Here is a 14,268-nt window from a genome sequence, read left to right as displayed (position 1 = left end):
CCCTCAGTCACTGGGAGCTCACACCCACTCACTGGGATCTGACACTCTCAGTCACTGGGATCTGACACCCTCAGTCACTGGGAGCTCACACTCACTCACTGGGATCTGGCACCCTCAGTCACTGGGAGCTCACACTCACTCACTGGGAGCTCACACCCACTCACTGGAGCTCACACCTACTCACTGGGAGCTCACACCCACTCACTGGAAGCTCACACTCTCACTCACTCCAGCTCACACTCTCACTCACTGGGAGCTCACACCCACTCACTGGGAGCTCACACCCACTCACTGGGAGCTCACTACCTCACTCACAGGGAGCTCACGCTCGCTCACTGGAGCTCACACTCACTCACTGGGAGCTCACACTCACTCACTGGGAGCTCACACCCTCACTCACTGGGAGCTCACACTCACTCACTGGGAGCACACACACTCACTCACTGGGAGCACACACACTCACACACTGGGAGCTCACACTCGCTCACTGGGAGCTCACACTCACTCACTGGGAGCTCACACTCTCACTCACTGGGAGCACACACACTCACACACTGGGAGCTCACACTCACTCACTGGGAGCTCACACCCACTTACTGGGAGTTCACACCCTCAGTCACTGGGAGCTCACACTCACTCCAGCTCACACTCTCACTCACTGGAGCTCACACTCACTCACTGGGAGCACACACCCTCGCTCACTGGAGCTTAGTTACTCAATGGGAGCAATCACCCTCGCTCACTTGGAGCTCACACTCTCACTCACAGGGAGCTCACACTCTCACTCACTCCAGCTCACACTCTCACTCACTGGAGCTCACACTCACTCACCGGGAGCACACACTCACCCACTGGGAGCTCACACTCACTCACTCCAGCTCACACTCTCACTCACTGGGAGCTCACACTCTCACTCACTCCGGCTCACACTCTCACTCACTGGGAGCTCACACCCACTCACTGGGAGCTCACACCCACTCACTGGGAGCTCACTACCTCACTCACAGGGAGCTCACACTCACTCACTGGAGCTCACACTCACTCACTGGGAGCTCACACTCACTCACTGGGAGCTCACAATCTCACTCACTGGGAGCACACACACACACACTGGGAGCTCACACTCACTCACTGGGAGCTCACACCCACTTACTGGGAGTTCACACCCTCAGTCAATGGGAGCTCACACTCACTCCAGCTCACACTCTCACTCACTGGAGCTCACACTCACTCACTGGGAGCACACCCTCGCTCACTGGGAGCTCACACCCTCACTCACTGGGAGCTCACACTCACTCACTGGGAGCTCACACTCACTCACTGGGAGCTCACACCCTCACTCACTGGGAGCTCACACCCTCACTCACTGGGAGCTCACACTCACTCACTGGGAGCTCACACCCTCACTCACTGGGAGCTCACACCCTCACTCACTGGGAGCTCACACTCACTCACTGGGAGCTCACACTCACTCATTGGGAGCTCACACCCTCACTCACTGGGAGCTCACACCCTCACTCACTGGGAGCTCACACTCACTCACTGGGAGCTCACACCCACTCACTGGGAGCTCACACACTCACTCACTGGGAGCTCACACTCACTCACTGGGAGCTCACACTCACTCACTGGGAGTTCACACCCTCACTCACTGGGAGCTCACACTCATTCACTGGGAGCTCACACTCACTCACTGGGAGATCACACCCACTCACTGGGAGCTCACACCCTCAGTCACTGGGAGCACAGACTCACTGGGAGCTCACACCCTCACTCACTGGGAGATCACACCCTCACTCACTGGGAGCTCACACCCACTCACTGGAGCTCGCACTCACTCACTGGGAGCTCACACCCTCCTCACTGGGAGCTCACACTCACTCACTGGGATCTCACACTCACTCATTGGAGCTCACACCCTCACTCACTGGGAGCTCACACCCTCACTCACTGGGAGCTCACACTCACTCACTGGGAGCTCACACCCACTCACTGGAGCTCACACACTCACTCACTGGGAGCTCACACTCACTCACTGGGAGCTCACACGCACTCACTGGAGCTCACACCCTCACTCACTGGGAGCTCACACTCATTCACTGGGAGCTCACACTCACTCACTGGGAGCTCACACCCACTCACTGGGAGCTCACATCCTCAGTCACTGGGAGAACACACTCACTGGGAGCTCTCACCCTCACTCACTGGGAGCTCTCACCCTCACTCACTGGGAGCTCACACCCACTCACTGGGAGCTCGCACTCACTCACTGGGAGCTCACGCCCCCACTCACTGGGAGCACACGCTCACTCACTGGGAGCTCACACTCACTCACTGGGAGCTCACACACTCACTGGGAGCTCACACTCACTCACTGGGAGCTCACACTCACTAACTGGGAGCTCACCCTCACTCACTGGGAGCTCACACACTCACTGGGAGCTCACACACACTCACTGGGAGCTCACACTCACTCATTGGGAGCTCACACTCACTCACTGGGAGCACACACTCACTCACTGGGAGCACACACACTCACTCACTGGGAGCTCACACACTCACTGGGAGGTCACCCTCACTCACTGGGAGCTCACACTCACTGGGATCTCACACTCTCACTGGGAGCTCACACTAACTCACTGAGAGCTCACACACTCACTGGGAGCTCACACTCACTCACTGGGATCGCACACTCACTAACTGGGAGCTCACCCTCACTCACTGGGAGCTCACACTCACTAACTGGGAGCTCACACTCACTGGGAGCTCACACTCACTCACTGGGAGCTCACACTCACTCACTCTCTCCCCCTCACACTCCTCCTTTCTCCTCCTCGCACTCTCTCCAGTCACATGCTCAGCTCTTCTGTGTCTGAGCCCACCCTGGATGCTTCACACCCCACTCTTGGATACCTGGGTCTCGCTCTGGCACCTGGGTCCTGCTCCTAGAACCTGTGCTGCCCAACACCTCTGCTCCCTGGACTCCAGTCTCTGATACCTCAGCTGCACAAGTCGGGCTTCAATGACGTTACTGTGAAAAGCCCCTAGTCGCCACGTTCCGGCGCCTGTTCAGGGAGGCCAATATGGGAATTGAACCAACTCTGCTGGTCTTGTTCTGCATTACAAGGCAGCTGTTTGTCTCACTGTGCTAACAGCCCCTGACTTGTTCCCTGCGCTCAGCTTTCTGGGTTCTGCTCCTTGGCTCTCCTGTGTCCCGCTCCCCACAGGCCTTGCTCCTGGATCCCACTCCCCACAGGCCTTGCTCCTGGATCCTGCTCCCCACAGGCCTTGCTCCTGGGTCCCGCTCCCCAGAGGCCTTGCTCCTGGATCCCGCTCCCCACAGGCCTTGCTCCTGGATCCCGCTCCCCACAGGCCTCACTCCTGGGTCCTGCTCCCCACGGGCCTTGCTCCTGGATCCCGCTCCCCACAGGCCTCACTCCTGGGTCCTGCTCCCCACGGGCCTTGCTCCTGGATCCCGCTCCCCACAGGCCTTGCTCCTGGATCCCGCTCCCCACAGGCCTCACTCCTGGGTCCTGCTCCCCACGGGCCTTGCTCCTGGATCCCGCTCCCCACAGGCCTCACTCCTGGGTCCTGCTCCCCACGGGCCTTGCTCCTGGGCCCCGCTCCCCACAGGCCTTGCTCCTGAACTCCCCCAGGCCCAGTGCTGAACTCCCTTGCAGGCTCCACTACCTCAGGCCCCACTGACCCAAGGCCCTTCTCTGAACTCCCCCGCAGACCCCGCTCCCCAACTCCCCCCCCCCGCTCCCCAACTCCCCCACCGCTCCCCAACTCTCCCCCCCACTCCCCAACTCCCCCCCACTCCCTAACTCCCCCCCACTCCCCAACTCCCCCCACTCCCTAACGCCCCCCACTCCCTAACTCCCCCCCACTCCCCAACTCCCCCCACTCACTAATTCTTCCTAACTCTCCCTAACTCCCCCCCACTCCCTAACTCACCCCCACTCCCCAATTCATTCCCACCCCACTCCCTAACTGACCCCCGCTCCCGAATACACCCCCGCTCCCTAACTGCCCCCCCCGCTCCCCAACTGCCTTCCCCCCCACTCCACAACTCCCCCCCCACTCCCCAACTCCCCCCCACTCCCTAACTCCCCCCCCACTCCCCAACTCCCCCCTCCCACTTCCCCAACTCCCCCCCCCCCCTCCCCAACTAGCTCCCCACTCCCCCACCGCTCCCGAAACTCCCACCGCCCCCAACTCCCCCACCCAAATCCCCCCCGCTCCTCAACTCCCCCCCCCCCACCCCCCCGGCCCTGCTCACCAACCCCCCCCCCAAAACTCCCCCCGCTCTCCAACTCCCCCATTCCCAACTCCCCCCAAATCCCCCCTCCTTCCCCAACTCCCCCTCCCCAACACCCCCTCAACAACACCCCCCCAAATTCACCCCACTCCCCAACTCCCCCCAGCTCCCCCTTTCCCAACTTCCACCCCTCCCCAGCTTCCCCCTTTCACAACTCCCCCCTCTCAACTCCCCCCTTCCCCAACTTTACCCCCCACCCAACTCTCCCCCTCCCCAACTCCCCCCTTCCCCAACTACCCCCTTCCACAACTTTCCCCCCCTCTCCAACTCTCCCCCTCCCCAACTCCCCGTTCCCCAACTTGCCCCCTCCCCACCTCCCCCAACTTCCCCCTCCCCAACTCCCCCCTCCCCAACTTCCCCCCTCCCCAACTCCCCCCTCCTCAACTTTCCCCCCTCCCCAACTTTCCTCCCACCCCAACTCCCCCTTCCCCAATTTTCCCCCTCCCCAACTCCCCCCTCCCCAACTTTCCCCCCTCCCCAACTTTCCCCCCTCCCCAACTTTCCTCCCACCCCAACTCCCCCCTCCCCAACTTCCCCCATCCCCAACTTTCCCCCCTCCCCAACTTTCCCCCCTCCCCCAACTCCTCCCCCCTCCCCCCTTCCCAACACCCCCCTCCCAACTTCCTCCCTCTCCAACTCCCCCCTCACCAACTTCCCCCCCCAAACTCCCTCCTCCCCAACTTTTCCCCCACCCCAACTCCCCCTTCCCCAACTCCCCCCTTCCCCAACTCCCCCCTCCCCAACTTTCCCCAACTCCCCAGCTCCCCAACTCCCCCCTCTCCCCAACTTTCCCCCCTCTCTAACTTCCCCCCCTCCCCAACTCCCCCCTCCCCAACTCCACCCCCCCTCCCAAACCCCCTACTCCCCCACTCCCCCCGGCCCCGCTCCCCAACTCTCCCCCCCCCCCCCTTTCCGGCCCGCTCCCCAACTCACCCCAGTCCTCGCTCCTTGGCTTGTCCCAGTTTCCGCTCCCTCGGCTCCTCATGAACCTCTCAGGAGGAAACATTGGAAGGACATGGCCTGTGATCGGAGGAGCTCCATGCAGAATCTTCCATTCGAATCTACGTTTTGTGACTGGTATTTAAAAAATTGGTTCTGGGATCAGCTTATCGGGTCTTCGAGGCCCGATCCGACCTTTGTGTCATACGCTGGACATGCTAACATCACAGTGCCTTCCTCTCCATTTCTATTCCTCCCTAAACCCAGGCCAAGCCTCCCACTCATCCCGTGGCTCTGAATATTCCAACTCGGGAGGGCAGAATTTCAAACCTGGAGAATTTCTAGGTCCCCACCCTGCCCTGGGATAATATTTTCAAATTCAAAGCCCAAAACTGGCCCAGGGGTGAGTTTGCAGCCCAGTTAGTGGTGCTAGGAGTGGACTGAATGCAGAACATAGACAGTGAGGGCCCTTTGTGGCAGCTATGGAATGGTTTATGGTTTATTGTGGCGGTCGTTGGCCCTGTGCTGTTGCAGAAAGGTGATAATTAGATGGAAGAGACAGGCATCCACAGGGTGTGCTATAGTTTCCCCATTCCTCTCTGAAGCATTCATGAAGGTCATTTTGGACCCGAGCACAAATGTCCAAGACCATCTGTCTGGGCAGACACCGTCTCCCACAGTACTGGAACTCTGATGTCTCAGATGACACCTTCCTGCCCGGCAGCCCTTCTCTCTGGGAGGGTGGCATGGTGATTAGCACTGCTGCCTCAGAGTTCCAGGGACCCAGGTTCAATTCCACCCACAGGTCACTGTCTGTGTGGAGTTTGTACTTTCTCCCCTTGTCTTGCCCTGGAGATGATGCGATCCCGTGCTTTGCTCGGGAAACACTATTTTCAAATTGAAAACCATTGTTTCATACTCCGCCGCCCCCAGCCTTGCCTTTCCTCCTCCCAAACAACACAACCCCAGTGACAACATCCTCACCACTGTCAGTGTGAGACCCCCTCGGGCTAATGACTGTGTGACCAGCTTAGAAAATCCCACTTGCTCTCTCACAATTACACAAACGATCATTTTCTTTTATATAAGTTTAGCGTACCCAATTCATTTTTTCCAATTAAGGGGCAATTTAGCGTGGCCAATCCACCTAACCTGCACATCTTCGGGGGTTGTGGGACGAAACCCACGCAAACACCGGGAGAATGTGCAAACTCCACACGGACAATGACCCAGAGCCGGGATCGAACCTGGGACCTCGGCGCCGTGAGGCAGCAGTGCTATCCACTGCTCCAAACTAGCATTTTTTAAAGTGTCATTCTATTCTCTCGTGTTTCACACTTGTCATTGTCAGAGGCTCACCTTCCACACTGCAACATGGTTAATGAATTGAATCTTTACTAAAAAGCCCAGCGATTCCTAGGTTCTAAGCCTCACAGTGAAATCTTCCATTTTCTTCTAGTTACAACCTTGCCGTTGTTTGAAAAGGGAGCATTACCTCAGGGGGCGACGCTACTGCAGCTGAGCAGGGGGCTGTTTATCCTCATCAGTATCTATTTCTATTACCAAGTTGGCAGGAAGCCGAAGAAGCTTTGAGGGGCTGGTGGAAGAGGCAGTGTCTGTTTGTTGGGAGCGGACTGCACACTGAAGATCTCAGACTGGAAGGTGACTGACTCTCCTCTGGAAATGTGTTTCTTTTGTAATCCACCTTCTATCGTCCTGTATCTCTCAGTCGGACTCGTGTCTTTCCGGACCTGTTGTGTTGAGAGGACATTCTTTGTATCCCTGTCCCTGACCTCGGTGTATGTGCAGCAGCAGTTTGACAATGTTGGATTCCTTACCTCAAGAATAACCAATAAATTTGTGACGTGCCCTCTGGTGTGAAATGATTGACCGTCGAAGCTGCAGTCAGCAAAGCAATTAGTGTGGGTGTCGTCACCATCCCCATCGAGACTGACAGCTACTGACAAAGAAGGGAATCTCCAAGGCACCAGGAAGCTAATGAACAAGATTTCACTTTTTAAAACTATTACTGTAAAAAACAACTAAAATCAACATAATTCAAACATTAATTCACAGGTAAAGGATATTTCAAATGAAACAGAACATTTCACTTTAAATAGTCCATAAAACAAAGATGAGCCTCATGTAGTTACAAGCATGTTGGGCAGTGCAGTGGTTGGCATTGCTGCCTCACAGCACCAGGACCTGGGTTCGATTCCCGGCTTGGGTCACTGAGTGTGTGAATTTTGCATCTCCCCGTGTCTGTGTCAGTTTACTCCGGGTGCTCCGGTTTCCTCCCACAGTCCAAATATGTGCAGGTTAGGCGGATTGGCAGTGCTAAATTGCCCCTTAGTGTCCAAACATTTTCAGGACAGGTGGGCTGGGAGTGGTGGGCCAAGGTAGGGTGCACTTTCAGAGGGTCAGTGCAGACTTGATGGGCAGAATGGCCTCTTTCTGCACTGTAAGGATTCTGTGAATCTCTGTGAAAAAGCACTCACGTTACTTTCTGCACAAATGTGACAATCTCACACTTTTCAACTCAGCCTCTGGTAAGTGGGAACTTTCACTTATAGAATCATAAATCTCAAGAAATAGGAGGAGTGGGCCATTTGGTCCATCGGGCCTGTTCTGTTATCTGATAAGGTGATGGCTGATTGGAGTGTGACCTAATCTCTACTTTCTGCCTGTCCCCCATAAGCCTTGACCTCCTTGTGAATCAAAGCCCTGTCTAACTCAGCCTTGAATCTATTCAGTGATCCATTATTGTCAAGAGGAGAGAATGGCAAAGACTAACAATCCCGTGAGACTGGGAGACTCCTTGGGCTGGATTCTCCGATTTGGAGGCTATGTCCGGAGGATCCGTGGTGATTTACGTGGGAAAAATCGGCGAGGCCCCAGCACCGATCCTCCGACTGGTAAGGGGCTAGCAGCCGCGCCACGTAAAACACGCGGCTTTGCCAATATAAACGGTTGGAGAATTGCTGGGTCCGTAGCCGCGCATGCATGTGGCGACGACCTGCAGCGGTCACGCTGTGCAACATGGTGTCAGCCGCATGGGGACCAGACCTGCCCAATATGGCCCCTGGACAACCCTTGGCACCCCCAGGCCAGCCCCCCAGCCCTCGGCGAAGCCCCCACCGGCCAGCAGCATGGCTCCCGCCCAACTGTGGCGGCGCTGGACACAGTCCCCAGCCGCCATGCAGGGCTCACGAAAACTGAAACCACACATGCCCCGTCCGTCGGGAACTCGGCCCATCGGTGGTGGAACATAGGGGGAGGGCCTTTAGGTAATGTCCTGAAGCCGTCCCAATGGCATGCAGTGTACTTGAATACGCCAGTTTGGAGGGGGTGGAGCATCCAAAAACAGGCACAGCCCCCGATTCGGTAAAAGGGGATTCGCCGCCGGATTGGCGATTACATAATTCGGCGTCGGCAAGCGGAAAACCCTGCCCCTTATTTTTAAACTTTTCCCCTAGCTCGAGATCCCACAATCCCATTCCCCCCTCCCAGGGGAGGAATCATACGAACACGCATATTAATTAGTAGCAGGCCATTCGGCCCCTCGAGCCTGCTCCGCCATTCAATAAGATCATTGCTGATCTGATTGTGGTCTCAGCTTCACATTCCTGCCAATCCCCGATAACCTTTGACTCTCTCAATCAAAAATCTATTTAACTCAGCCATAAAAACATTAATCGACCTTCCTCCACCCCTCTCCAGGTCAGACAGTTCCGCAGACTCAGCAATGCCCTTGGAGAGAAAAATGTTTCTCCTCATCTCAGTTTAAAAATAAGGGGTCTTCCATTTAAGATGCTGTACCTGAAGTCTCTCCCACAAGAGGGAAACATCCTTCCAGCATCCACCCTGTCAGGAGTCCTCAGGACCCTTATAAACGCTGAGCTACAGGCTTCAAGGCCCCAGCGAGATTTGAACTGATTACCCAGGTTACAAAGTCAGTGCCATGACTTGAGTTATGGAATCACCGTTTGCACCCAAAATAGGAGAAAAGCACATAATCCCTGCTTGAGAAGCCTATTATTTACTAACTAAGCTTAACCAGGCTACTTAAAGACTGCTGTACCTGCTAATTCTGTACAGTCTCCTATCTAAGTACTAACCAGGCTCAAGTCTGCTTAGCTTCTGAGATCGGGAGGCTTTTCTTGTCATTCTTGCCAGAGGGTCAGTGAGATCTGCCGTTCTCGCTGATGGCAAAGCCCCGCCGGGGATTTCCCAGTGGCAGGTGTGGATTCAATGGGAAATCTCATTGACAGCAGCTGGACCAGAAGATCCCGCCACTAGCCAACAGCAGGTGCTTCCCACTGCCAAGAAACACGTTGCCGGGGGCGCGGAAATTCCACTTACCGCCCCTCTCCCAGGTGTTTTTGGACAATATGGCCATAGGCAACATCCTCCTTGTCAATCAAGATCTTATACATTTCAGTAAAATCACCTCTCATTCTTCTAAACTCCAATGAGTAAAGGCCCAAACTGGTCAACCTTTCATCATATATCAACCCTTTCATCCCAGGAATCAGCCTCGTGAACATTCTCTGATCTGCTTCCAATGCAAACATATTCCTCCTTGAGTAAGGAGGGCAAAATTGCAGCAGGTGCGGTCTCAGTAATACTTGTACAGTTTGACAGTTTGTAGCAAGACCTCCGTCCTTTTATACTCCATCCCTTTGCAATATAGGCCAACATTCCATTTTCATTCCTAATTACTTGCTGTACCTGCAAAATAACATTTTGTGATTCAGAGATCCCTCTGTTCTGCAGAATTTGGCAGTCTCTCTCCGTTGGAATTACGGGGTGAATTCACTACCCGGGACACCCAAAGCGCGTTTCCTGATGGGATGGAGAATCAAAAACTCGAGATCGGTGCCTGGCGTTGGCGTGCGCCAATACAAAGCAATGCTCCGATCACTGGCAGCGGTGGGATAAAGGTTCATGAGTGCGCGTCACCGAGAGGTCCTAAATGAATGCAAATGGGTCTTAATGACATATTTTCATCCATTTAGTGGGCCCACTTGCCTAATTTACGGCCCTCCATGATTCTCTGGTCCCCTGGACCAGGAATCATGTGGGCAGGGTTACTACAGGCCTCACCAAACGTGAGCGAGTCATGGTGGATCTTGCGGTGGGCCGAGGGAGTAACCCCTTAAAGGAGTTGACCTCAAAGTCTATCTGAGGACCATCTCCTCCCCACAATACACCACCTGCTCACCCCTCCTCTACCAGACGGCCGCCATGCCCCCCCAGAGATCCCCAAATGGGAGAACCCCCCAGGGGCCATGTTAATAGGGAGACCCCCGGAACCCCCACAGAGACACCGTAACTACAGGGACCCCCATAGAGATCCACTAACTAAAAGGATCCCCCCACAGAGACCGTCAAATGTGTGATTGCAATGCGCTTACATCTCTTTGATGTGGTTGATGTTTGCAAACATTGAGGTTTTAGCACTTATCACTCACCCACAAAGGGAGATGAATGAATCAAGGTTGCAGCTGCTTCGTGGAAGCTGTCAATCAGAGCCCACTACTAGAAGTGAATAATGGCTTGTAGCTAATGGATCTGAGAGGTTGAAATGCAGGTCACAGCTGTTCCCCTTCCAGGAATGGACAAGTGGAGCTTACAGCTGTCATTTTGTATCACTGCCCTGTCTGGACTTCTCTCTAACTTCCACACAGGGCCCTCTTTTCAGTTGGGGGGTCCCTTGTCAGGGGGTCTCTGTGGGAGGGTTATTTTACTTAGGAAAACTCTGTGAGGGTTCATCTAGTTAAGGGGTCTCTGTCGGGGTCCTTTAGTTAGGCGGTTCCAGGGGGGTGTCCTGATATTCATGCGATCCCTGGGGGAGGCTTCCCTATTCAGGGGCTCCTGGGAGGAGGGGGGTCTTCCTAATTAGGGAGTTCCGTGAGGGGGGGGTCAGATCACCCCCTCTGCACTTGGTGTAAGGGTGGGGCACCCAGATAATCCAGGGGGTGAGGTTGATTTGAAGCACAGGGGGAGTGGGCTGATTTGTGGTACACTGGAGGGGGTGGCCGGCCATGGGACATCCGCTCAAAATGGCAGCCTGATAGCAGGATTCCTCCAGGAATCACTGATATTCCTCACCATGAGACAGAAACAGAGTTAACATTTCAAGTCGAATATGACTTCTTCAGAACTGAGCTGATCGTGTTGACAGTGATATTAAAGTATGGTTTGGTTAACAGGATGCAGGGGGTTGGGATAAATCGGCCATTTTCAGGTTGGCAAACTGCAACTAGTGGAGTTCCACAGGGATCAGTACTGGGGCCTCAACTATGTACCATCTATACTAATGACTTGGATGAAGGAACTGACTACATTGTCGCCCAATTTGCTGATGATACAACGATAGAAAAGCAAGTTGTGTGAAGAATGTAAAGAAGCTGTTTTGAGATATCGATGATTTAAGTCATTAAAGTTGGACTATAATGTGGGAAAATCTGAAGTTGACGACTTTGACATGAAAAATACAAAAGCAGCAATATTGGGCGAGATTCTCCATTTGGGAGTCTTCCACTCAATTTACGTTCCGCCTGGGAACGCAAATCGGAAAGCAATTCCATATCACTCGCCATGCAGATTTACGCAGATTAGTTCTGTCCCTCAGAATTGCTTCCAGTAGTTTCCCCACCATTGAGGTTAGACTGACTGTAGTTTTCTGGTCTATCCCTTCCTCCCTTCTTGGATAAGTGTACCACGTTGGCTCTCCTCCAGTCCTACGGCACCTCTCCAGTGGCCGGAGTGGAATTGAAAATTTTTGCCAGTGCCCCTCTTATTGCTATTTCCCCCTCTTGCCTCACTCCACAGTCTGGGATACATTTTGTTTGGCCCTGGGCATTTGTCTTTTTAAGCTTGCCAGACCACTCAGAGCCTCCTCTCTGCCTGTGTTAATCTCTTTACTTTTATCACAGTCCTCCTCCCTTGTTTCTATACCCACACCAGCCCTTTCGCTGGTGAACTCTGACACAAAGTATTCATTTAGAACCTACGACCTCCAGCCCCACACACAAATGACCTCTGTGGTCCTTCATGGCTGCACTCTTTCCCGATTTCTCCTTTTACCCTTGATGTACTTGTAAAATGACTTAGGATTTTCCTTCATTTTACCTGCCAATAACTTCTCATGTCCTCATTTTGCTCTTCTAATTTCCTTTTTAAGTTCCCTCTTGCACATTCTAAACGCCTCGAGGGCTTCTGCTGTTTTGAGCCCTCGATATTTGCCATAAGCCTCCGTTCTTCCCTTTATCTAATGCTGTTTATTCCTCGATATCAAGGGTTCACTAGATTTGTTGGTCACAATCCTTTTCCTGATTGGAACATGGCCCTATACTCGCCCTATTTCCTCCTTGAATGTGTCTGTGATGATCGGAATACCTTGCCCCTTTAAGAGGCTTGTGATGATCGGAATACATTGCCCCTTTAAGAGGCTTGGAACCCTGGGGGACTCCGCCTCTGGCTACGCCCCCTGGGAAACAGTACTTAAGATGAGACTCCATTTTGCGAGCACACTTCTCATGGAGGCTGCCATTGTTCACTGCTTATTAAAGCCTTTGATTACTGACCTAACTTTCGTGTCGTAATTGAGAGTGCCTCAATTTAATAAGCAGTGCACATCAAGATGGACAGCGGTCTGAAACCAGAGAGACTCAACCTGGAAGGCAGGACGCCTGAAGCCTCTGAAATCTTTAAACATTGGCTCCGGTGTTTTGAGGATTATTTGGACTCCTCACCGTCTGATGTCGACAGCGCTCGCAAGCTGCGCTTTCTACATGGTCGGGTGAGCCACCGAATGTCTGCCATGATTGAAACCGCTACGACCTATGAGGTGGCGATCGAAATTTTGAAGAAACGCTTCATAAAGACTACCAATGGGGTACATGCCAGGATTTGCTCTCGACCTGCAGCCAGCGCTCCGGAGAAATGCTGGACGAGTTCGTGGAAAGACTCACCGCGCTCGCGAGGAACTGCGACCACAAAGCAGTGACGGCTGAAGAACACAGGGACTTACACATTCGCGACGCCCTTGTGTCTGGCATCAGGTCATCGTACATCCGGCAGCGGCTCCTAGAAGACGGGGCGAAGGATCTCCAAGGCACGGTAACGCTCGGCTTTTCTCTCGAAACGGCCCACCGTAACCTCCGTACGTACTCCGCGGACCTTACGAATCCCTCTCGATCCCCTCCAGACTCGGCCACGCTACAGGCCTGTGCCACGCATCGATCCACTCACTCCGGGGGCTCCCCATGCTATTTCTGTGGGCAAGGCCAGCACCCACGTCAGCGTTGTCCGGCCTGATCCGCGACCTGCAACGACTGCGGGAAGAAAGGGCACTTCGCGAAAGTCTGCCTGGCTGGGCCCAAAGGCCACAAGCAAAAGTCTCACCGGGCCCAGAAATCAAGCTCCCGGCCTCACAGACCCCGCAACGCGGCTGCACTGCGGCCAGACACGCCCACTTCTGACGCGTCATCGACCTCGTGCGAGTCATGGGAGCGGCCATCTTGGCGGCGGCCATCTTCGAAACCCGACACGTGCGACCGGCGGCGGCAGCCATCTTGTGACTCCATGCGGCCATTTTGTGAGTCCGACTCTGACGGCCCGCACCTAGGAGCGATCACGCTTGATCAATCACGGCCGAAACACCTGCGAAACTCGATGATGCGGGTGCGAATCAACGGCCAAGACACTCCCTGCCTGTTCGACTCCGGGAGCACGGAGAGCTTTATCCACCCAGACACGGTAAGGCGCTGCTCCCTGCGCACCCATCCCGCCTCCCAAACTATCGCCCTCGCCTCAGGGTCCCATTTGGTTCAAATCACGGGGTATTGTGTCGCTGACCTCACAATTCAAGGCGCGAAATACTCCCGTTTTAAACTGTACATTTTTCCTCAACTCTGCGCCCCCCTGCTGCTCGGTCTGGACTTTCAGTGCAGCCACCGGAGCCTGACACTGAAGTTCGGCGGACCCCTGCCCCCACTCAC

General features: G+C 54.5%; 1 protein-coding gene across 6 annotated transcripts in view; it reads left to right on the top strand.

Moving 5' to 3' along the window:
* Positions 1 to 7,129, top strand: part of LOC119971600 (tumor protein p53-inducible protein 11-like) — a 186,558-nt gene extending 179,429 nt beyond the window's left edge. For 3 of the 6 annotated variants that reach the window (XM_038807382.1, XM_038807380.1, XM_038807383.1), the window contains exon 7: positions 6,720 to 6,853. In XM_038807382.1, coding sequence (XP_038663310.1) covers positions 6,720 to 6,853 — 134 coding nt within the window. Of the gene's footprint in view, positions 1 to 6,716 lie in introns of all 6 variants that reach the window. The other 3 variants (XM_038807384.1, XM_038807381.1, XM_038807385.1) reach the window with 2 other exon arrangements.
* Positions 7,130 to 14,268: the final 7,139 nt, after the last annotated feature.

This window comes from Scyliorhinus canicula, chromosome 9 (genome assembly GCF_902713615.1).
Source record: "Scyliorhinus canicula chromosome 9, sScyCan1.1, whole genome shotgun sequence".
NCBI classification, from domain to species: Eukaryota; Metazoa; Chordata; class Chondrichthyes; order Carcharhiniformes; family Scyliorhinidae; genus Scyliorhinus; species Scyliorhinus canicula.
This window is presented reverse-complemented; position numbering and strand designations above follow the sequence as displayed.